Below are 23,991 nucleotides of genomic sequence, written 5' to 3'. Positions count from 1 at the left end.
AAGGGGCTGCCCAGGGAGGTGGTGGAGTCCCTATCCCTGGAAGTGTTCAAGGAGCAACTGGACGTGGCACTCAGTGCTCTGGGCTGGGGGACAAGGTAGGAGTCGGTCAAAGATTGAACTTGATGATCTCTGAGGTCCTTTCCAACCTCAGTTATTCTGTTTAACAGAGCAGGTCAGATTCCTTGTGCAGTGTTCCCTCAGAAATCCAAACCACCTCAGCCCATGAAGTGTTTCCAGCTTCAACTTGACCTAAGCTCTGTAGGCACATTTAGGGCAGGAATTTCTGCTCTGTTACACGGTGTCATCTGCTCACCAGAGCCTGAGGAGGCCAAACTCAGGTACATTTTCATTAAGATGATACATTTAAAAGCAGAGCATGTAACAAAACACTGGGGGCAGTGGGTAAAGAGGCAGCCACCTCCTCCCCTTCCTGTGCTTTGGCATTGGCAGAACACACCAGTTGTGATGGATCCAAACTGCCAGTGGCACTACGCTGCCCTTGCTGAGAGAGGGAAGCTGCACATCTCTCCTTCCACAGCCAGTGGGAACCAGACACAGAAGCACTGAAATTGGGCTGACCCATACGAGTGTCTGTGATATTTTAACTGCTGAACAGGGGGGGGAAAAGCTGCCTGTCCCTGACTTGTGCTGCTTTCCTCCCTGCAGGTGTGGAACATCACTGCCCCTGAGAAGCCCCCAGAGCCTGGCTTTGTCTCAGAGAGCAATTCCACCGCCCGCGGCTCCTCCTCGGTGCCCGGGGGCCCCCAGAGCCACGTGGAGAAGCCCCGGGAGCCCACGAGGGCCCCCCCACTGCACCTGCGCTCCGAGTCTGTCCCGTCCCACCCCTCCTATGGATTCGCGCCCCCGGTGCCGCCCGTGAGGACGCTGGAGAGCAAGATCGCGGCGGCCATGCACTCCAACAGCGCCGACCCCCTCAGCAACACCAACTACCATGCCTTTCTGGCCTCCTCCATGCTGGCCTCCTCGGTGGAGGAGGCGCTGCTGCCGCCCCCGCCGCCGCCCCCGCCCAAGCACACCGTGTACGTGCCCCACCCCAAGCCCGAGAGCATCCCCGAGCCCTCGGGGCCGGACCCGTACCTGCACCCCAAGCCGGCCTCCATGCACCAGTACAGGCCCGAGAGCGTCCCCCCCCACGTGTACCATGGCAAGCCCGAGCCCCACCAGGCCTACCCGCCCCGTTCGGACACCCCCGGCTCGGCGGGCACCCGCTACAACACCTACGGCACCCAGGGCAAGGCCGGCCCAGCCCTGCACTCCAAGCCCCGCAGCCGTACGGAGTTCGTGTCCTCGGTGAGCCCCACGGGGCTGCGGAGCGCCGGCTACGCCGAGGACGCTCCCCCCTACCCCACCATCCGCAGGGTGCAGTCCCTGCACGTGCCCACCCCCGCCGCCGCCGCCGCCATCCGCTCCGTGCCCATCTCCCGCACCGAGGTGCCCCCGGACGACGAGCCCCTGTACTGCCCGCGGCCCCTCTACCAGTACAAGCCATACCAGCCCCACTCCGACTACCACGTCACGCAGCTCCAGCCTTACTTCGAGAACGGGCGGGTCCACTACCGCTACAGCCCCTACTCCAGCTCCTCTTCCTACTACACCACTGCCGACGGCGGCTTCTACGACCTGGATCCCTACAGCACCGTGCGGGTGCGGCCCTTCCACCCCCTGCCCGGCCGCGACTTCTCCTCGTACGCGGCGCGGCTGCAGAGCAAGGGGCTGTACCGCTACCCCAGCCTGGCCTCCTACCCCCGGGGGGGGGCTCATCAACCACCTGGCGGGGAAGGAGCACAGCTTCGTCAGCAGGGACGTGCCCCCCGCCCCAGACATCAAGCACATGTACATGTCGTGGGACCTGGAGGACATGGAGAAGTACCGCATGCAGTCCATCCGCAGGGAGAGCCGCTCACGCCAGAAGGTCAAGGGGCCCCTCATGTCCCAGTACGACAATGTGGCCCCGCTGCTGCAGGACGAGCTGGGGGGGCTGGACGCCATCCACCTGCGCAGCAAATCCGATCCTGGGAAAACTGGCCTCCTCACGGTGGCGGAGGGCAAGGAGGGGAGGTACCCGGGCAAGGCGGCCACCCCCGAGGGGGACGAGCGGTACTACCTGCAGCACCCGGAGCCCGAGCTGGACAGAGCCCACTACCACGGGGGCTATGGGAACGGGCAGCCCGAGAAGCCGTCCCTGCCCCAGAAGCAGAGCAGCATCCGGAACAGGAAGATGCACGAGCAGGGCGGCAGCACCAGCGAGCACAGGACGCACTTGCAGCAGGAAGCGAGCCATAGGCAGCCTGCCGAGCCCAAAAATGGGCCTCCCTACCCCGACTACAGGCCCAAAGGGGGCCCAGAGCCCTCCGAGCCCGTGGGCTACCAGCACTCGGGCAGCAAGTACATCCCGGCCAGCCAGGACACCCTGAGGCTGAACCACAAGGAGGGGAGGCTGGCAGAGGACAGGCCAGACGTGGAGAGGTCCCGAGCCAGACCTCCTGCCCCCGTGGAGAAGCACTCCAGAGACTGCTACAAGGAGGAGGAACACACTGCCCCTCCCGTGGCCCCGCCGCCCAAACCCGAGCGGAGCCACAGCCTGCGGATGCAGCACCCCGAGCCCATGGAGAGGGACTCTGCCCTGCTGTACCCCTACCAGACCCTGGGCAAGCGCCAAAGCACTATGACTGTGGTGTCCCAGTACGACAACCTGGAGGATTACCATACCATGCCTCAGCACCAAAGAGGGGGCTATGCTGGAGCGGGGGGGTTCGTGCCCCCCGGGTTCACCCACGTGCACAGCAGGACTTACGCCACGGCGCTGGGGCAGGGCGCCTTCCTGCCCTCCGAGCTGTGCCTGCAGAGGCCCGAGACAGAGGTCCACGTCGAGTGAGCTGGTGGGGGGGAGGAGGGATAGAGTCTAAGCAGCCTCTGCTGGACAGTGGACTGTTTTATTTTTTCAGTGATGGAAAAAACAAACCAAACCCCGACCCTGCCCCGATGAGAAAGCAAAGCCCCTTCAGCCCCCACCCCCCACTCACTGTTTTTATGTAGTAGAGCTCTAGCTTTTTCATGTAGTTTTGAGACAACTGGAAGGACAGGGCAGGCTGTTGGCACACAGATGTTGCCAGAGAGGCCGGGCAGAGCTGAGAGAGGTGCTGTTGGCAGGGAGGGAAGGAGTTTGTCCTTCCCCAGGCGTGATGTTGGCAGTGGCCGCCGCTCCTTCCCCGCACAATGGACTGTGCGTGCAGCTCTTCTCCAGGCTGAGTGCCCTTCCTGCTGCTGGCTCCCAGGAAAGGGGCTCCACGACACTGTTCTGCCCCCTCTGAGTTACACAGCAAGAGTAGGCCAACAGCTGGGCAGGGGGAAAGACTGCCCAAGGGTTTTCTCCTTGGTTGATGCTGAGGTCCTGCCTCTCCCTCGTGTGCAGTGGACCCACTGCAGTTGCTTTGAAGTGGGTGGGAGCCTGTTTTGACTTCAAGGCTGTGGAATAGGCTCTGAAGCAAGTTCAGAACACAGCACACTTGTTGCATTGCTTGCTTAAGGAGCTGCTTCTGCCTGCAAGAAATCCAATTACTTTACATTTCTGTGTTGGAAGCAGAGGCCAGCGACGGGAGCCAAGTAGGGCAGGTTTGCATTTCTCACACCAAAAGAAAGGAAACATGAAACTACACCAAACCCTACACAGGCAGCTGGGAACAGCACAACCATCCCATGCCAGTTCCTCCTTGCTGCTGGGCTCTCTGTGTCCAGATGAGCTCATTTCATCTTGTGGCTGGCCAGGCCCAGTAAAAATAAATACAGAAATCTCCATGGCATTATGTCCAGCCTGTAAATCAGAGTCACTCCCAGCTGTGGGAGTGACGAGTTATCTGCATGAGCAGCTGCCCTGGGCCAGATCCTGCAGCTCTTTCAGCAGGGAATGCTCCTGCTGACCTTCCCCTGAAGGTCTGTGGGCTCTGTGACCTCTCAGTTCCGTGTTGGCAAAGGGATCCCTGTGGAATTGTGGCACACACAGAGCAGTGACGTGCTGTCTGTGCTGTGTGTTGCCTCCCATCCCCCAGTGCAGCTCCTCCCAGTGCTCAGTGAGAAGGGACAGAAGGCCAGTGCACTGCAGAACACACTAATAACAGTGTCCAAGCTGTTTAAAAGCTTTCACACTGTAAAAGCAGCCGGGCAGCACCTCATGCTTCCTCTCAGACTTCCCAGGACTCCCAGGACTTTTCCCCCCCCATAAATTAAGCACATCCATCCCATTTAGGCAGGGCTTACAAGCAATACTTGAGATTTACAAGTTTTTAAATGTTCACTGATAAATTCCAAGGCCATTCCTGTTCTGTGTGGTTGAAGAACTTCTCTACCTGTTTTGAATCTAATGTTTTATTAAAAGCCTGGAGGTCCTGCAGTTAGCACACAGCTGCTAAAGGGAGCTTAGGTGGTGTTTTTGAACAAAAAAGTTTCATGGCTATTTTGGGACTTTTAAATCCTAAGGAAAACCTGCTTCTAGTAGCTGACTAGTCTGTAACTGTTTGCTTCTTTTAACCTTGGAGCCTTGTCTGGGGCTGTTTCGGTAACTACCTTCAGGTTCTGTTTTATTGTGCAATGCTGATGTTTTAAGCATTTTGTTTAGAAGAGTTCTCACATGTTATGAAATGAAATTTGGCAGTAACAAAAAAAAAGAAAGAAAAAAAGAAAGCGGAAAAAAGGAGAAAAAAAGCAGCACTGTGATCCAGGGTACCACAATCTCCTTGTGAGGAATTCCCAGGTAGAGGGGTTGGGGTTTTTGGTGAGGGAATGCTTTTTGCAATGTTTTCTTTCAAGGAAAACTAACAGAAGTACACAGAAGGGGCCGTTAGGTGAGCCATGGCCTGAGCCAGCCTGACTCCATTGCTGGGAACTCCCTGGGAAAGGCTGCCCTGCCTGGGTTCCTTGGGATGAGCCAGATGAGTCCGTGCTCTCAGCAGGGTGTGTGGTAGCTCAGTCTCTCCTCAACTGCCAGTGACCTGTGAGGTCTCCAGCTGAAGTGTTTGGTTCAGGCTCTTTGGGATTCAGGGAATGAGAGCTGTAGGTTGAACCTCTCTCTCCATGAAAGCCTTAACTCCCCCTCCTGCCCCTCAGCACTCTCCTGATGCCCTGATTTTGGCCTTATGTTCACCAGGACTATCCTGTAACTCTGGGGGCCTGATGCCAGCTCCCACTAAGGGTAAATGCCTCTGGATTCTCCTGCTTGAAGCCACTGTCTCAGAGACCAAGTGCCGTCCTCGGACAGCTGCTGTCCCCAGCTCTGTGCTGTCCCCAGCTCTGTGCTGTCCCAGCCCTGTGCTCCCCCAGCTCTGTGCTGTTCCCAGCCCTGTGCTCCCCTGCCCTGTGCTGTCCCAGCCCTGCCGGGGCTCTCCCACATTGTGGGAAGTGCCAGGGGCGAAGCACCCACTCGTCCCATGGGAAACAAAGCTTTCAGCACCTTTCCAAAAGGGCTTCTGGAAGTGCACACCTGACGTGGATGGCTGCTGCAAACAGCCTTCTTGGGAACAAGAAGGTCTCCAGGAAAAAAAGCCAGCAGAGAAGTGAGCACCCAGCTGTCCTCCCCTCCCTCTGGGCTGTGCTCTGAGGGCTGGAAGCTCTCTGAGAACCCCAACGTGTGTCCACCAGTGCTGAACCAATCCAGCTAATTCAACAGAATTAAAAAAGGTGAAGGCACCAGCTTTTCCCAGATAACACAGACCAGCACCTTCCTTTTCGTGTTGCTGCTGCCCATGGCTTCAACATCCCGCATGACCCCACAGCCCCCAAAGCCATAGAGGGAACTCTTCAGTTCTGCTCCTGCACTGGGCTTGGCCTGGTGGTCCTTAGAGATCTGAGTTTTACATCCTTATGATTGGTTCATGATAAAACATCAGCTGTATCTTTCCAAAGATCAGAGGGGAGATTGAAAAGGGTGTGTTGTGCATCAGAGCGAGGAGGGGGTGACACTGGGTGTCTGAGGGGGGTGAGCTGGGGGGAGGTGACATTTCAGTGTCCCAGATGAGGATGGGAGAGAGCAAGGGGACAGCAATGCAAATAACCCTGGAATCCAAGAGCAGGTCTGCTCAGGCTCAGTGATTCCTGGCCTGAGCACACCTTCAGTGAGGCGATGGCAGCTCTGACCCTCTGATTCCTGACATTTGCCATAGACTGCATCTGGAATTGCCCCTTCCCAAGTGTCCAGCCCAGGTCCTCCCCAGTGCACACAGGAGTTTGGGGCCAACAGAGCCCCCAACTCTGGATTTTCCTCCTCAAACCTCTGCTTTGGAGTGGGTTAGGGTTAGGGGGCCTTCCTTGGGAAGGGGGAGTGCAGACACTGGGTGAGTAATGAGGGCCCAGCCCCTGTGAAGTCTTAAATAAAGCATTAATTTCTGATTTTTAAGAAGTCTTATCAGGTAAAACCTTTATGCATCTATGAGAACAGCCCCACAACCTCGTGCCTATGTCTTTGGCAGTGATCCTCCTTTTCCACTCGTCGTGGGAGGAGGGTCAGTAAGGATTGCACAGTGGTAGTAAGTTGCTACACAAAACCAAAACCAACTTGAAAACATCCTGTTCCTCTTTCACCCCAGAAAGGGACAGAACCTCAAGTGTGCTCTGCCACTGCCCAGGGCATGGACTGAAGTGATGTTACATGTCAGGAAACCTGGATGAGAAGTCATTTCCCTTCCTTTCGCTCTTGGCAGCTTGGGCATGCACCTCTTCCGAGAGCTTTTCCCAGATTCCCGTGTGAAAGGCATGGTCTGGTGTGAGCAATGTCCAGTTCCTGGTGTGCAGAGTGCTGCCTCGTCCAGTTGGGGGGAGGGAGGGGGGGAGAAAAGGGTTGTTTTGCCGTTTCATTTTCCTGCTGTAGAAGACTTGATTTTTCTTTCCCTAAGCCGCATGAGAGAAACATCCCAGAAAGTCTTGGGTTACCTTTGGAGTTCCCTTCACTTTAATTTATATAGTGTCTTTTTTTGTGAACTGGTGTAAAATGTATATGCTGACAAGCTCATGTATTTTTATGTAAATATTTTTTGTGGTTTTCCCCACTTGCCCTTCTCTGTAAATATTTAGAATTCTCATATTCTTCTCACCTTGTATGATGCAGATGTGGTTTTGTTTCTGTTTTTTATTTGTACTGTAATGCAACAATCCAGACTGAGGTGTCTTGTGGTATTAAACAAAAGCAACAGTCCCACTGAGCTCACACTCAGATCTCAGATGTGCAACTTGACAGCATTAATCAAGCCAGGTTAAAAACTACTCCGGTGTGTTTGTTGTGTATTTTTGCCTCTGCCTCGTTAATTAAGTGTATTCAAAAAAAAACAAAACAGGAGAAGCCAGTTTGGAGCCCTTCTTTGGAAGGCTGCTGGCAGGCAGCTTGGGATGAAGGAGGTGACTTTGAATCCGTGTGCCAAGGCTGGGGCTTATCTGTGCAGTTAAACCATGGCTACTTCGTAACAACAAATAAACCAGCCTGGGCTGTTTGAGCCTCCCTTTCCTCTCACCCAGCACGACAGCACAAGGAGAAGCAGCTTGGCCCTGGCACAGGAGGCACAAGGCAGATGAAGTGAGGACAAACAGATGGTACAGCCACCTTGGCCCCCGGGGCTGGCAGGAGGGGTTCTGGGCACCACAGTAACAGTGGTCAGAGTTAATTAATAGCAAAAAAGGTGATTAAAGGAAGGGAATTTCAAAGGTTTTTAGCATTGTGAGGAGGACTTCTGATAGTGTTTTCATCCAGTAAATGTTATGGTCTTTAGAACTGCTGCCAGGAGTAGAAACAGCCTAGTGCTGCTGTCCTGGGAGGGCATGTGGAGCCCGTGGGACACAGAGTGACATGGGGTGACACGGGGTGACACGGGGTGACATGGGGTGACACGGGGTGACACGGGGTGACACGCAGCCTCTGCCCCAGGGACCTTTGTGAGCACAGAGGGGCTGCCGAAATATTTGCTCCCAAATCTTAACTTTACATCCAGATCTGCTTATTGATGCACACCCACCTGAACGCTGATGCCCTTGTAAGGTCTCACCTGAAGCTGAGCAGCCCAATGCCTCTGACCCCAGGAACAGGGGACCTTGCAAAGGCTGCCAGCTCCCTGTGTTCTACCCCCACAGGAACCCCCCCATGCTCACTGCCCACCCTGCTCGTGGGGCAGCACCTGAGCTGTCCTTGGAAGGCAGAACACACCTGGGGTGACTTGGCAAACAAAAATTGTGACCCTTAAGTCCAGTAAACAAATTTACATCTTAACTCCAGTGTTTGTGGCAGCTCCACACGTTTTCTGCTCAGTGCGCTGTCGACAAGGACAATTGGCAATGGTTAAATCTATCCCAAGGGTTAAACCTGTCCCAAGGGTTCAGTCTGTCCCAAAAGTCTCCGGTTTAGTGGGTATGGGAACAGCAGAAAGCTGGACCTGTTGCCTCATGGATCACCCTCAGAACTGACATCCCACCTCCCCAGCTCCAAAAATGCCCCAAAAGCAGCATCGTGCCTCCCCAGCAAAACAGGAATTCCTTTAATTCCCCTGAGATCCCAGCGGGCACGGGAGTTCTGGGAGGGGGGTTTCAGGGCAGCACCCAGAGCAGCTCTCAGTCGCACCCACTGCTCCAAACACGGCTCAAGAGAAAAAATAACGGTGAAAACACTCCATCCCCGTCAGCCTGGCCCGAGTAGCTGAGATTTACACACAGAGCAGACGAGGGAGAAGGAAGATTTAAACTGCAAAAGTGTCCAAGGGCTGGAAAAGCCTGGGCACGAAATGCCTTTCCCTGCCGGGGAGGCTCCAGCAGGCAGCGCTGTTAAACCGCTCCTGCCGCTCACCGCGGCCTTCCAGGCGAGTTAAAAACGATGAGGTTCCGTTCTAGTAGCTTCTGCTCAGGTTTCCAACTCCTGACATCTAGGGGTGGGTTCCTTTTTAATTTTTCATGCTCAAACAGGTCTGTGGAGCGCTCAGTGCCTGCAGCATCCCGAGGAGCTCCGCGTGTCTCCCCGGAGCAGCCCCAGCCCGCAGTGCCACGCTCTGCCCGGCAGAGCAGCCTCACTCACCCCGAATCCTGAGCTGAAATCCAAACTTAAAGCGACCTGCAGACCTCGGCAGGTCACTGCTGCTTTCCAAAGCAGACATCAGCTGTTCCAGGGCCCCAGCCCTAGGGGAACACTGCAATATGTTCACTGCTACACTAAAAAAGTCATCCAGAAACAGCAGCTGATGCTGGAAAGGCCGGGAAGATGCCGAGCTGCCCAGCATCCCTTGGTGGGAGCTCCAGCTGGCAAGGATGCCCTGCTAAGATTAATTATCAGCCCACACAGCCGGAAGATCCCCCCAGCCCCGAGCCCAGGACCTGTCAGAGCAAGGCTTGTGCTGACACAGGTCTCCAACCAGGCAGGGTATGATCCCTTCCCAGCCTGGGTTTGGCTTCTCACCGTGCCATCAACCAGGGGTTGAGAGAGACTGAGGGGAGACCTCACTGCAGTCACAACTGCCTGGGCAGGGGCAGAGGAGGGACAGGGACTGAGCTCTGCTCTGGGGGGACCAGGGACAGCACCCAGGGAATGGCTGGAGCTGTGTCAGGGCAGGCTCAGGTTGGATCTCAGGCAAAGGTTCTTCCCCCAGAGGCTGGTTGGGCACTGCCCAGGCTCCCCAGGGCAGTGGGCACAGCCCCAAGGCTGCCAGAGCTCCAGGAGGGTTTGGATGATCCTCTGGGGCACGGGGTGGGACTCTTGGGGCTGGACCTGTGCAGGGCTGAGGGTTGGACTGGATGATCCTTGTGGGTCCCTTCCAGCTCAGCACATTCTGTGATCTGCTCCAGGGCAGCAGGACAGTGCTGTCTGTGCTTGGATCCCTCCAGACCAGGAGCTGCTGGTGCCCCCCTCCCAGCAGGGCTTGACAGAAGTTTGGCTGCATCACAAGAATGGGGGAGGGATGCAGGAGGTCACACAAATCCCTGGATTAGCATTCCTTGTGCAAGAACTGCCTGCCAGCACCTCCAACAGGCTGTCACCAAGGGCAAAGCATCCTGCGCACGGCCTGGGGCACAGCCCAGGAGAGACAGACATCAAATTCTCCTCTCTTCTAAGAGAGAATTTGTGATCTGGTGCCAACAGCAACAACCAAACTGAATGGGAAAAGCAATCCTCTGTGCTCTTCTCATCCTCCCTGGGACAGCAGGAGCAAGATCCCTACTCCAATGCTTTTCCCTCGGGAAGAGCAGAGAGGGCAGGTCCTGCCCCTTTGCTTTGCCTGTGCAAGAGCTTTGAGCCAGCTCTGCAGCAGGAACTGTCAAAACACTCCCCTGCCCTCCTGCCATCACTTCATCTCCCTTTTCTGAAGGATTTTTTTATCCCCTGCCAGTTGGGTGCTCAGACACAGCGGGACAAACCCCTGGGGTCAAGTCAGGGATGTTGGGAAGGGGTGGGGTGTCCTGACAAGGCCTGCCAGGGATCCCCCAATTTCTGCTTAAATCTGGGGCTCCAGCAGGGCTGCTGAGCACACACAGTGTCACTGCAGTGCTCAGACAGGCAGCTGGAACTGCTCTGTCCTCTGCTGTGACCAAACTACTTCCCCACCGGCCATCCAAAGTCATGAATTCAACAGGCTACAGAGCATCAAGTGAGGGTGGAACCTGCAGAAAGCATCCCCTGAACAGGGAATGGGCTGTCCTGCAGCAGGGGGAAGGCTTGGTGCAGCTCACAGGGAAATTAAAGTTGCCTCCACTCTGTCATGTGCATCCTGATCCTCCGAGTTCAGAGCCCCCAGTCCCTCCTTGTCCCAGCCCAAGGAAAATCAGTCTCCAGACAGACACCCTTGAGTCCAGACTGGATGTCTGCATTTTATGGTTCAAACTGGCAGTTAAGGACAGGCTCTTACAGGATCTGCCTGGAAAGGTCTCCCTGCCCCACACAGTCTCCTCCAGGCTCTTCTCAGAGCTGGTGTCCAGCCTGTCCTGTCCTTGCATGTCCCCCTGCAGTGCTCACAGTGTCAGGGCTCTGCCCCAGCTCTGCAGCCTCAGCTCCTGCTTCCAGGGAGTCAGTGTCCCCTACAAGGGGACCAGGGCTCTCCCCACCTTCTCACCAGAGGAGCCAATCAAGCACCAGAGTCACACAAGAGGTTCCTGCTTTGCCATTTAACACCCCAAGATCTCTCCCAGACACTCAAACAGCACCAGACCCCAGTTCCCTCCATTCTGCAGGTCCCAGACCAGGGGAGACCCCACCCACATTCCCAAGGAGGGGAAAAAGCCTTCCTGAACTGCCAGGGACCCCACATTCAAACATTGCAGCAGACCCAAGACAGTCCCTGCTGTGCCACCCTGTGCCTCCCCTGTGCCCTTCACTGCTCTGGTTCATGGGGCACGAGGGGAGGAGGAGGATGGATCTGCCCAGAAACATCCTGTTATAGTGAGACTGAATTTACTCATTACAGACAGATACAGTCAGTGGGGCTCCCACCTTTCGAAACAAATAAAGTTGCCCTTCTGAAAGTCAAAGGCAGCAGGGAAGAAGGAGATCCTTGCACAGAAGAGCAGCTGACCCTGGTGCCAGTTGTGTATTTGGAATGATTGTGGGTGTGGCAGGTGAGAAAGGGGAAACATCACACAAAGGGGAAGGTTTTTCAAGTAAAAATGTTTTCATCCATTTTTTAAAGATCCAAGATGCTGGAGAAGAATATTTGACTCCAGCAAGTGCTGGAGCTTGATAAATTATTCAGACTGCGTGAATGTTTGAAGCCTGGAGACCTGGAAACCTTCACTGAGAACAAGTCTCCTGGCACGTTCCCAGGGAGGATGTGTGGGTGATCCCTGTCATCCAGCTCCAGTGGATTCCAGGGCTCCCAGCTATGCTCTGGCCCTCAGCAGTGAACAGCAGACCCCTTCCCTCCCTACCCTTGGGCTACACAGCAAATCCCAATGGGATGCACTCGGGATACACCCAGGGAGAGAGTTTTCCTGACCCACAAGTGTCAAACTTAACCAATGCAAACACAGAGAACTGCAGCAAACAAAGAATGAAGGGCAGTAAGAAGGGTAAAACAGCAAGTCCACATTAGACTTGCAGGTAAAAACCAAGTCTCCCCTGCTCCAAATCAACCCTCCCCCCCCAGGGCAGCTGATCTCATCAGCAGCAATATTGCAGAGAACCTCATTCTGCTGCACTCCAAGTTATAAATTCAAACATAAGAATAAAAAAAAGAAGTGCCAGACAGGACCAGGTTTTCAGACAGGCAGGCAGGGAGCCAGAAACACAAAGACAGCCCAGGCCCTGGTGCTGAGCACGGGCAGACATCTGCCTTGCCCCTCCCTCCTCCCAATCCCTGCCTTGTACAACTTTCATTTCATTTATTCTCATCTTTCCTTTGTCTTCAGATTTCCTCTGGTTGCCTTTTGGGGGGAGTCTGCATCACTTTGCTTACAGGATTTTTATTTTAAACCTTTAGTTTCATTTCTCTGAATCCAGTTCCAGTTCTCCTGATCCAGCCCCAAAGGATGGGAACTGGAGCAGGACCTGTTCCATCTTCAGTAGCAAAAGACAGGGCTGGTGGGGAGGGAAGGTTGCACAGGAAAACCAGGTGAGTGGATCCCCCCACAGACACAAATGCCACACTGTGACAGTAACTCCGCTTTCCTCTCTTTCATATGGAGAAAGTGGAATTTCACTGATAACAACACATAAGGCAACAACTTCCCAACAACATCCAGTGCAAAATGCTCCAGAGAAGTCACCAATTTCTGCCACAGAGCAAGAGAGGCTGCTTTAAACTTCCTCATCTCTCCCCTCTGGGAAAGACTCCCTTGAAAAAGAAACCAGTGTTGAAGGGCCACCACTTCTCAAAGTGGAAATTTTCCTCAATCAACAAAATAAGTGCAAAAGCAAAACAAAAACACTGTAATCCCCCCAATCCATAAACTTGTCCCTTCCATCTGAGGGATGATTTTAAGCTGCAGGATGAGGGCAGTGCTCAGCATCCCCTCTCACAGTGAGTCCTTCTCCTTCTCCCTCCTGTCTGATCCCAGCTCTGGGCACCAGCTCAGTCCCACCACTCCCTGGAGCATCAGGCAGGAAAAACCACACAGCCATTTGTTCAGAGGCATTTTCTGGGAGCCTGGCAGGAGACACTGCCCTGCAGAGCCACTGAGCACGTGGAATTCCTGCCCAGGGCTGGAGGAGCTGGGTTTTGAACCTGCTCATGGCAGAGCCTGGAATCTGCAGGGAAGCATGGAATGGTTTGGGTGGGAAGGGACCTTTCAAGCTCATCTAGTCCAACTTAACTGAGTGTTTTTCACATTCGGTTTTGAGTGACCATCAGCAAAACAGGGAAAAGCCCCTTCCCAAGAGCCAGAGGGGTTATTACTGTTGGTGGAGCACATACAACACCAACTGATGGCATAAAAGCCCACGAGGCTCTAAGTTAACCAGTTTTTTTTTCCAGAACAGGCTTTGAATAAGTAATAGAGGGACAGACATAACACTACAGAAGAAAAAATATGAAATAGGGGCTGAGCAAGGGAACATAATCCATCCTCCAGCCCAAGAGAGGGGGTTGGGAGCTCTGGCAAAGGATAATGGAGCTGCACAGATAAAGACCATCATAATGCACAGACACAAAGGTGCAAATTGAGATTCACCAGCCATCTCCTTGCTGGCAATTCCCTGCTTTTAACTACATCCCTTTGTAACCTTTTCTGTGGGTTTGTATTATAGATGCAACCTCTGCTCTCTGCCTCTGCACACACATTATCAGCATTTCTCCACGAGCGTGGCTCTGCTCCCACCTCAGCTCCAGCAGCCTGAGTGTCCTTGTTCCCACTTCCTTTCATCTCAGCTGCTGGAGGAGGAATAATGGAGCAGTGTGAGGGAAAGAAGGGAGCAGATGTGCCTGTTTGGACTTCCAGACCAGAGAGAGAGGAGCTTAAAACCCAAACTGGCCAAATCAGAGGGAAGCTCTGCTGATTTGTGTCTCCCCACAAAAACACCAGTGGGAAGAGCCTCTGGCAAAGACCAATTTAAAGCCCTCATTATAAAAGGGAAAGAAGAAAATAAGGAATTAGGTTTACATTTTTTTTCCCCTCCAGACATTGTGATTTTCTGGGTGTAACACAGAAAAACTCATATCCAGAGCATCTTCTGGCACTCATGTACTGCCAGTGCCTGGTGCTGGGGCATCCCCGAGCTGGGCAGTCCCTTGGAGATGATCCACAACCACCTCTGGGAGCCTCAGGAGGAGCTTCTCCCCTGCAGGGGATGGAATGAGATGAGCTTTCAGGTTCCTTCCAACCCAAACCAGTCTGGGATTCCACATTCTATACAGATGGATTTCAACACACTCCAGCTTCTATTCCTAGGCAGGTTTCATCCCCATTTTACTGCAGAAAACACAGAGGGCAGAGCTCAGTGAATTTAGGGGGCAAATGGAAGGTGGGACATGACAATGGGACTCCACAGCTCCCACCCAGGACATCCCAGTGTCCCCATCAGTGTCCCTGCCCTGATTTCATATTCCTGGCTTCAAACTAACCTCAGAATTTACCCTGGATGATGGGGAACAGGTCAAACCTGCAGACCCTTCACAAGTTCCTCAGCACTCAAACCTAGCTGAGCATCAGATGACACCAAACCTAAGGCAGTGTCTTCAGAGGGAATTAAGCAGCTAATCAATTTGGAGCTGGAAATACAAATCAGATTTATTCCCTGTTTGTTTAGCAGGCCCAGGAGGAGAATGGAACAGCAATGACCTGTGATGTGTCAGACACGTGCCCAGCTTCTCCCATTTTTGAGCTTTGCTTTTGTGCACTCCCAGGACACACTAAAGCATCTTGAGCTCAGGCTCACACTGCAATTGTATCACCACTTGAGGAACAGAAATGTCAAAGCAATTAAGTCTGAAGAGGTTCTTTTTCTCTCTATCCATTCAAATTCTGGGGAATATTTCCCAATTTAAGCTTTTCTGAAAAATAATAAAAAAAAAGTCAATATAAAGACTTGATTTTTTTCCTCAGGAGCAGGGGAAGAGGAAAAGGAAAAGCTGAAAGCGAGGGATTGGAGATGGTTCAGTAGAGCCTCAGGCAGAACTGCCAAATTTTTCACTCCAAATCAAGTGTTGCCCTTTTGATAATAAACAGCCTTGTTTCTTCTGGCATTTTCCAATGGAAAGAAAGAAAAAAATATTTTGAAAAAATTCAAACCACTGAATTTGAGTTCTGAGCCACTTCAGGTGATCCCTTTACCTGCTTGCCCCGGGTTTGACCCCCTGGAAGGCCCAGGTAACAAACCCTCCTCAGGACGAGGCCTGTGCAGGAGCCTGTTTGTTCAGCAGCAGCTCCAGGGACAGCTGGGAATTGCCTCCTGTGGGCACAGAACATTTTCCATTCAAACAGCCACCCGAGTGCTCTCTCTGAACCACAGTGAGGCAAAATGAACTCTCAGGAGGTGCCTGGAAACCACCCCTGGGGCACAGCTCAGGGTTGGCCTCAGAGAGGGGGAGAAACCAAATTGCTGAGCAGCACAGCTCTGAACAGGAGTCCCTGGGCCCAGGGCCACCAGCCATCCTGGTTTCCCTGCTGGAACCCCCGCTGGAGTGCCAGCTCCTGGGTGTTCTACCTGCTGGACACACCTGCTGCTGTCCTGCTGCTTCCACTGCCTTTCCTGCTCTGCTCTGCCCAGCACAGAGTCAGTGCTGAATGTTTTCTGCCAAGGAAAACCCACTGTGGGTATTTCCAAGACAACTCTGTGTCCTCGTGAAAAGAACTGGGAGACAGACTGTGCAAGGGAACAACTGATAGCATTTTTCTGTAGGTTTTGAAGTTTCCTTTGGTCCAACTGCTCTGGTCACTCAAATCCTATCCAGTCCTTCTGCCCTCACCTCTCTGAGGCTCTTCTTGTCCTGATGAGCCCAACTGTCTCATTGCAAGCTGTGAACAGCCTTCTGATACTGGGTTATGGGGAAAGAAATGTCCCCCCTGCATTACAGTGACCAATCCATTACTGACACCTCAAGGAAAAAGGGTAAGAAAAGGCCATTTCTCCCAAGGCCTCCCTAAGTAGCAATAACTCTCCTATCTGATGCTACCCTGTCTCTGAGACCACAGGGTGGGTGAGCTGTGCCTTGCTTCTGGGACAAGGCAGATGAAGGGAAGCCCTGGTAGGAGCTGGCTCCTACCAGGAGCCAGCTGAGAGCACAGGAGTGACCCAGCCGGGACTTTCTGGTGCCAACAGGACCATTAGCTCTGCCATGCAGAGAGCAGCTGTGCAAAAATAAAACAGCCTCACTTCTTAGACCAAGGAAGGAAGGGAGAGCAAAAGAGCTGCTGGGTGGGTGCACCAGCCCCCCCCAGTCCTGCTCAGCACCACAACTGGCCAGCTCTGCTGCCCCAGCAGAAGGATGACACCTCGGGAACCTCGGGGGAGAGAGGGGGAACACAGCTCCTCACCTCCCTCTTTGCAGTGCTGGGGGCTGACAAAACCATCCAGGGCTGTGAATCCAGAACTTCTCCCTCCCTGGCTCCTCTCCCGGCAGCCACAGCCCCCAGGGCCAGGGGTGCCTCAGTAACCAGGGCTGGCTCCACCTCTGGCTCCAGCTCTGGATGGTGGGAATGTACCAGGCACCTCCTGCAGGGTGTAAGCAAGGACTGCCTGAGCTCAGCTTGAAGCTTGGAATTGAGAGCCCGGGTGGATTCCCTCACAGACCCCTCTGCAGCTCCTTGCTGCTCTATCCCACAGAACCACTGAGGCTGGAAAAGGCCTTTAAGATCATCAGGTCCAACCACTGAACCAGCACTGCAAAGTCCACCACTAAACCATGTCCCTGCAGGCCACATCTGCACATCCTCTAACATCTGCCACATCTGCACATCCTCTAACATCTGCCACGTCTTCTTTATCCCTTTTCACAAAAACAAGTAGTTTTTCTTGCAGTTCACATACACAAGGACACTCAAAGATTAAGGCTCCTCCTCTGGCCCAACAGGACAGGACCATGGTCCAGTCACTCTGATAAGTGACTATAAAGGTTCTGGCAGTGAAATGTGCACCATGGAGAACACAAAATGCCCTGTGAGGAAGTGAACAGCACTGAGACGCCCCAAATGCAGACCAGATTCTTCTTTGCACCAGTGAAAGCTCTCAGCAAAGAGCTCCATCCCAGCAAGAGCTCACCCCAAACCCACCCACCCCCAGCGGCCCCTCCCCAGTCACACAGGGCTCAGCTGTCGGAGCTACCCCCCAAAAATGCTGTTTAAACACAGGACTCCCCATAAGGCAGCAGGAAGGTCTTCTCCAGTCTCTGGGCAGGTACTTGGTCAGCCTTGTGCTGCAGCTTCTGCAGGTACAGCACCAGCAACAACAGGCTCCTCGCCCACCTAAGTGCATTTTAAACCAATACTCATCAGCCTCAATGCCTGCAGAGCTGCTTTTGCTCCCCAATTACTCCCAGCAGGGAGTTCCACAGACTTTAGGATTAAAATCATACCTAATATACTACTTTGATGAGTTCAAAATTAGCTTTTCCTTTGGAAATGTTGTGCCATTCTTGCTCTGGTTTTGTACTCCACTGCTCTCCCTGGCTCAGGGACATTTCCAGCACACACTGGGTTCCACTGAAATTGAGATGATTTCCAGGCTGTGGCCTTTCAGAAGGTGGGAGTCTGAGCAGCTTTCCTACATCTCAGTATACATATGCCCTCTAGTCTTGCCTCAGACAACCCCAGGGCTGCTGCCAGTCCAAGGAGGAAAGGGCAGGAGCTGTGGCAGCCACATGCTGCTACACCTTCATTATCACAGTCACGACACTGCCAACCTGGAGGAGTATTTTTAGAATGGGAAAGAAAAAACCTGGGAATTTATCAGAGAATTATTAACACAAAAGTGACACTCATATTAGCAGGGTTCTGTTTTCCCTGTACTTATGGAAATTGGGTTTATTTCCTCCCTTTCTCCAGCTTTTCTAGACAAGGAGATTGGTGCTTATCCAGCCACTGAGAGGTTTTGACAAAGATGCCAAGACAGGAGGAGGGATGGGGGATCCAGGCCTTATGGGGGTACAGGGATGTCTTAAAAAAGACCAGTTTTCCTCCTGTCATGGATAACAAGCTGTCACACACCACAGAGTCACACAGGGAAATGAGCCTTGGCACGAGCAGAGTGTAACACACACACAGATGATCAGTAATTCACACACCACATTCTCACATTCTCTGCAACATCCTGTTTCTTGGAGCCTTGTTGACATGTGGACGATCAAGGCAGTTGACCTGAACAAGATTTGTGTGGATAAACTCGATTAAACCCCTGTGTGGACACAATGAGAAGCAGGCTTCATTCATTGTGGCTCTGAAGTAAATAAAATAAGACCACTTTTGTCCTGAGCCAGAGCAGCCGTGCTGCAGCCTAGTGGAGTTTAACACCTTCAGTTCATGCTGTTTGTTAATGTGGACTAATTTCCACCCAAGTATCCCTGTTTAAAAAAGCCTCAAGCAAGACAGAACAGCCTCCTGAGCTGAGTCCAGTCAGTGCTTTGGAGGGAGCCAAAGAAGATCCAGCATTAGGTAGAATTGGGATGGGGAAAGTGGGGTAACAATTTCAGCTCCTTCTGCCATGAAGGATATGCCTGAATCCTTGGAGGTGAACTGAGGCCACAGCAGAGCCAAGCTGGTAAAACAATGACAGAATCATAGACTGGAACCTCTGGAGATCATCTAGTCCAGACCTCAGGTTCACCCAGTCGCCCAAGATCACATCCAGGTGGGGTTTGGGTATCTCCAAAGAATGAGACTCCACAGCCTCTCTGAGCAGCCTGTTCCAGGGCTGTGTCACCCTCCATTTCTCTCCCGCTCAGAGATGCTCCAGTCCCCTCATCATCCTGCTAGCTCTGGGTGCCTGCTGCACTTGCCATAACCCCTCTGGATTTGCTGCTCAGCTCGGTGACCAGGCAATGTTGGGGTGTTCAGCTTGTTTGCCTACAGAGCCCTTTCTGCACACAGGTTATTTAACAGGACGGGGCACAAGGGGAGGGAAGGAAGGATTTCGTTTCTCCTGAGAAAGTTACTGCTGTTGATGAGCAAAATAAAACACTGCAGAGAAAGTGCTTGACAGAAGCCTGAGCCACAGGAATTGTTACCAGCGGAATGGAGTTCAGGGCTGATATCTGAGGAGTGAAAGAGCTGAACAGACAGTGCAGAGCAATGAATGGAAGAACAGAGGAGCCCAGGAGAAAGCAGAGCTCCTGCACAGCCAGGCAGGAACAGCAGCTCAGCTCATTGTCAGCCTCGGGCTGATCAGAGCAGCTCCAAGGGGGCACGTGGTGCTTCCCCTCTCGTGCTCCCACATCCCTGTGCTTTCACAGGGAAGTCATTCCTACAGGCCTGTTTTCAATGCAGCAGCAACAGCAAATATTGAAGATATTACTAAGCAATCCACTGAGCTGGAAAGAGATGATATAGAGGGAGTTTTATCAAGATAAGATAAGAAGCAGCTCAGCTGCAGAGACACAGACTGGTCAGAATATGTGATTTGTTTTGCCCCTTTGAGCTGATTTATATTTGCTGAAAGAACAACACAAACATATAAAAATATCTGAGACAGATGTTGTCACGTCCTCTAGAAGGAAAAACACACCTAGAAACACAGTGCTTAACAAGTTTTAAGTTTCAGTGTATTAAAGGCAAAAAAAAGCCATCCAAGCCTTACTAGAAATCCAGATCCAAAAGTTAATGGAAGGGCATCACTTTGGAGGACAGAAACCCCAAAGATAATTCAGTTGTGACGAGTTTTGTGGAAACAGCAGCCAGGCAGAGGGGAAGAAACCCCAGCAGCATCCCTTTGCATGAAAGGCTGTCACAGGAGGCAGAGGTTCTGGAGCTCCTGCCTGAAGCAGAAGCACCACAAGACGTGGGGCCTCACTGCTCCTCTGCTCAGGAGCAGCTGCCATCCATCATGTCCAAATCTTACACAGATGCAGTTGGGTTATAAACAGTGATTAATTTTGAATCTACACTGGAAAGGTACAGTTCCTGAACTAGTTCAGCTTTTGAACTGAGCTGCAGTTAAAGGATCCGTTGTTTCCCAGCATAAACAAGGCCATGGGTTAAGTGCAGCTGCTCCATCAAACACAAGCAGGGAAAAACAACCAAGGGCCTATTAAGTATCTGAGCTAAGAGAATAATTACTTTTACCTCTTTCTGTTCACAAATGAAGCAACTCAAAGTTTTCTTGAACCTATTTCTGATGGGAAATTTGGATTATTCCTGCAAATAATTAGTTATTGATCCCTAAGTTTGCTTAAGGAAAAGCTCTCATAAGCAAGTCAATCTATTATTAAAGCCACATTTGCTTAGGGGTTTGTGGCACTGGAATCACATTTTTGGTCTCCTACTGACAAAGCACAACTTCAGGTTTCTTCATGGGTGAGGGAGGCGTTTGAAATCCCATTTTCCAGAATCAAACCTTTATTTTTGTTTTTTCCAATAAATGCTTTTCTCCAGTATTTGCTTAAAAGGTTTTGAGTATTTCTTGGCAAAAAAACCCCAAACAGTTATTTTATTGATATTCAAGGAACATTTTCCCAGCATTTAGATGTTCTAACAAATAACAGCAGCATTAGGTGAGGCTTTGAATTCCTCTTAGAACACAGGGAGAAATCCAGATGCACCAATGTGGGGACAGAGCTTTAATCTCTGCTCAGCTTCCTGCTGCTTATCATGACAGACAAAGCTCTGATCACCAATAACACCCACCCAACACACTTTTTATTACAAACCCACACAGTTTCACACAATCAGGCCATACAATCTTTTCCCAGTGCCAGGAGCTGGCAAGTAGCTGGGATCCCTCAACCCAGTGTAACAAGGAAACCCATCTGATCCTCTCAAGGTCAGTGTTCAGTGGGGAAGTGCTGAGCCTTCACCACAACCCCTTTCTTTGGGTCCTTTTCCCCAGAGAGAGGGGAATTAGCACTTTTCTCCTGTCCTCATTTTCAAGAAGCATTTATTGCCCTTTGATTTGAATTCTGGTTGGATTGAACCCCTCCCAGGAAAGCAGAGCAGATTTTCGGTCTGCAGTAATTAGAGGCAAATTAGCTCTCAAACTTCAACAACTGTTTCATGCTTCCCTGGGCTTTGTCTGGAAAGGTTGCCTGTGCCTGATGTTAGACTTTTACAGGAAAAAAATGAAGTATCTAGGGGTGAAGCAGCTTGATGGACTGCTCAGCACATCTGTGAGCTCACACATGGCCAGGCACACACAGGTCGTGGCTGCAAGGCAGGAACCAAAGAGAGCAGCTGGGGCTGCCATGATCCCTCATTCCTGAGGAGGATGGAAAGATCACAGAACCATGGAATTTCCTGTGTTATTCAAATGCTCCTGGAGCTCTGGCAGCCTTGGGGCTGTGCCCACTGCCCTGGGGAGCCTGTTCAGTGCCCAACCACCCCATGGGGGAAGGACCCTTTCCTAATATCCACTTGAAGCTCCCCTGGAACAGCTTCATGCCCCTGAGTGCTGTGTCCTGCCCTGCCCCAGCACAGGAGCACACACAGCCCAGCACAGAGCCTGCCAAGAGGTTACAAAAGGGACAATCCCAAGCAAGCCCTTGGGTTTCTGAGCATCCACACTGGGCTGGCACTGGGAAATGGGAGCAGAACCAGAGCTCCGGTGAGCACTGGGTGTTCTGAAGGAGTGAAACTATTCAGCTGCTTGCTCAGCGTTGCCTCAGCCCGAGCTCAGCCCGCAGAGCCAGAGCCCAGCCCGTGGCAGAGCTGCAGGAACAGAGCCCTGCTCTCTGTCACACGGGAACAGCAACAACTTCTGTGATGAGAGAGCTCAGATCAGCCCTCAGCCAGCCCCACCCTCCATGGGATAGCCATGGAATCCCAGAAGGGTTTGGACTGGGAGGGACCGTAAAGCTCCTCCAGTGCCACCCCCTGCCATGGGCAGGGGCACCTTCCCCCAGCCCAGGTTGCTCCAAGCCTCATCCAACCCGGTCTTGAAAATGGTATCTCATAACAATGATATCTCAGAGCTTTCCTTCCTGCACACAGAGTGCAGAACTTCCTTTGGGAGCATCTCCTACCCCAGCAGGAGCCCCCCTGGTGCAGCTGCACTGCCAGTCCCTCCTCACCTGGAGGTGAGCACTGCTTTCCAAGGTCTTGTAAAACTGCCCGGCCCAGCCCTCTCCTCACTGCCTGCACTCTCATCATTTTAAGTGCTACTTGAGCTCCTTCACATCCCATTTCCCTGCTTATCCCCCATCCATTCTCCAGCAATTCTTCAAACTGTATGCAACAAAACCCTCTAGAAGTATTGCTTCATCCTGCTGCAATCACAGGAGATGCTGGTGTGAAATGGACTTTTTCAAATGATCAGCTCCAGACCCAGCAACGTTTGTTAATGCAAATACCCTGAACTGTCCCCTTAAGCCTCTGATTTCCCTTCCTCCCACAACCCATTCCCAGCATCAAGAGCAGCTTTGGAGCTTATTCCTTTCAACAGGCCATGCAAATCTGTATAACCACACCATGATGGGCTTAACAAAACCCAACATTTCCAGGGCAAAGGAAGGAAATTTTTGCTTGGTTTTGGTCGGTTTTTTATTTTTTAAAGGCGTGTTGTGAAAAATAAGAGCTGGTTTTGGAGAGGCAAGAGACAAATCTGCCTTTAAGGGAACATTTTCCTTTGCAAGCTCAGTAGGAAAAGTACATTTCAAGGTACAAGAGCCCCCAGTGATAGCAAGGGATGGGATTAATAGCTATTGGTTTTCACTGTTCCTACTGTCAGACTCACACTGTGGGGTTTGATCCCTCAAAAGTGGCCTCCCCTCCCAGAACACGAGAGAATCTGCACCATCAGGTTCCCAGTGGGACTCCTGCTCAGATCAGTGCTGGGGTCCCACAGATGCCCACCTGTGTGTGGTACCCCACAGTCTCAGGGCACAGATCAGCACTGACCCCATGTTCATACATCACTCAACCCCACAGGCTCCTGTCTCTGCTTGGAGGTTCAGGAATATGTAGGAAAACCTGGCCTTAGGCACAGACTTTGGGTTGGAAGGGACCTTAAAACCATCTTGTTAAAGCCAAAAATCTGTATTTCACTAATCCAAACTGCATTTCACCAGTAATTTATCCTCACTAATGTGATGAGCACAGAAACTAAACTTCAGAGAATGGGAATAGAGAATAGAAACATATGAATTTCTCTATAATTGGTACCATATTGCAAGATGCCTTTACACAGGCTAAGTGCCACCAGTTCCATTACAGAGGTGGGGAAACTGGGACACGGCTGTGCCCAGGAGCAGAGGACAGTAGCACTCAGGGATCAAGATTCCCAGGGCAATGCCCAAACTTCCAAGCTCCATCTGCTCTTACAAGAGGAATGATTTATTTCAGGATCAACTGACTAAGAAAAAGCAACCCCACAGACTCTGCACAGGGGATTCTGAGTTACCCACTAACTCTCACAACAGCTGTCAAAAAGTCCAGCAACTTTCCAAAGTCACTCAGGCATTAAGGACTGTCACAACTACCTGTTAAAAGCTCTGGTGCTGAGCAAGAAAATCACCTTGTTTGTCACCAGCATCTAACAGAGCACATCAGAAGCCCAAATTTAGAGGCCCTGCATGGTCAGTGAGTGAGAACTGGCTACCACAGCCCTTTCACACTACTTTGCACTTTTCATACTCAAAGACTATCAAGAGGAAATCAAGTGTTTGGATTTTAAACACTCATAATAAGAAACTCTTAAAAAGTAGAAAATCAGTATGCAAAGCATCACTGTGCTGCAGATGTAACATCACAGACCAAACTGAGAGAGTAAAGAATCTCAGCCTTTAGTTGAGCAGCACCCTGGCTGCTGTTTAGTGAGGTGGCACTTTATAATCTCTAATACACTTCTAAGACATGCCCTGCTGAAGTCCCTGGAAATTAAACGGGCTCACTGCCTTGCAGTGAAGGAGGCAGCTGGAACAGCCACAGGATTATACTGTTCTCTGCCCC

The 23,991-nt window shown here is 52.0% G+C and overlaps 1 protein-coding gene across 1 annotated transcript in view; it reads left to right on the top strand.

The window, feature by feature from the left end:
- The window catches only part of ARHGAP32 (Rho GTPase activating protein 32), a 183,308-nt gene extending 176,039 nt beyond the window's left edge, over positions 1-7,269 (top strand). The window contains 2 exon segments of the mRNA XM_027655496.1: positions 667-1,770; positions 1,772-7,269. Of these exon segments, the coding sequence (XP_027511297.1) occupies positions 667-1,770; positions 1,772-2,896 (2,229 nt within the window). The 3' untranslated portion in view covers positions 2,897-7,269.
- Positions 7,270-23,991: the final 16,722 nt, after the last annotated feature.

The sequence above is a fragment of the Corapipo altera genome, unplaced genomic scaffold (assembly GCF_003945725.1).
Source record: "Corapipo altera isolate COAL_440 unplaced genomic scaffold, ASM394572v1 71, whole genome shotgun sequence".
In the NCBI taxonomy this organism is placed as follows: domain Eukaryota; kingdom Metazoa; phylum Chordata; class Aves; order Passeriformes; family Pipridae; genus Corapipo; species Corapipo altera.
The sequence above is the reverse complement of the archived record's forward strand: the minus strand, read 5'-3'. Positions and strand labels throughout refer to the sequence as shown.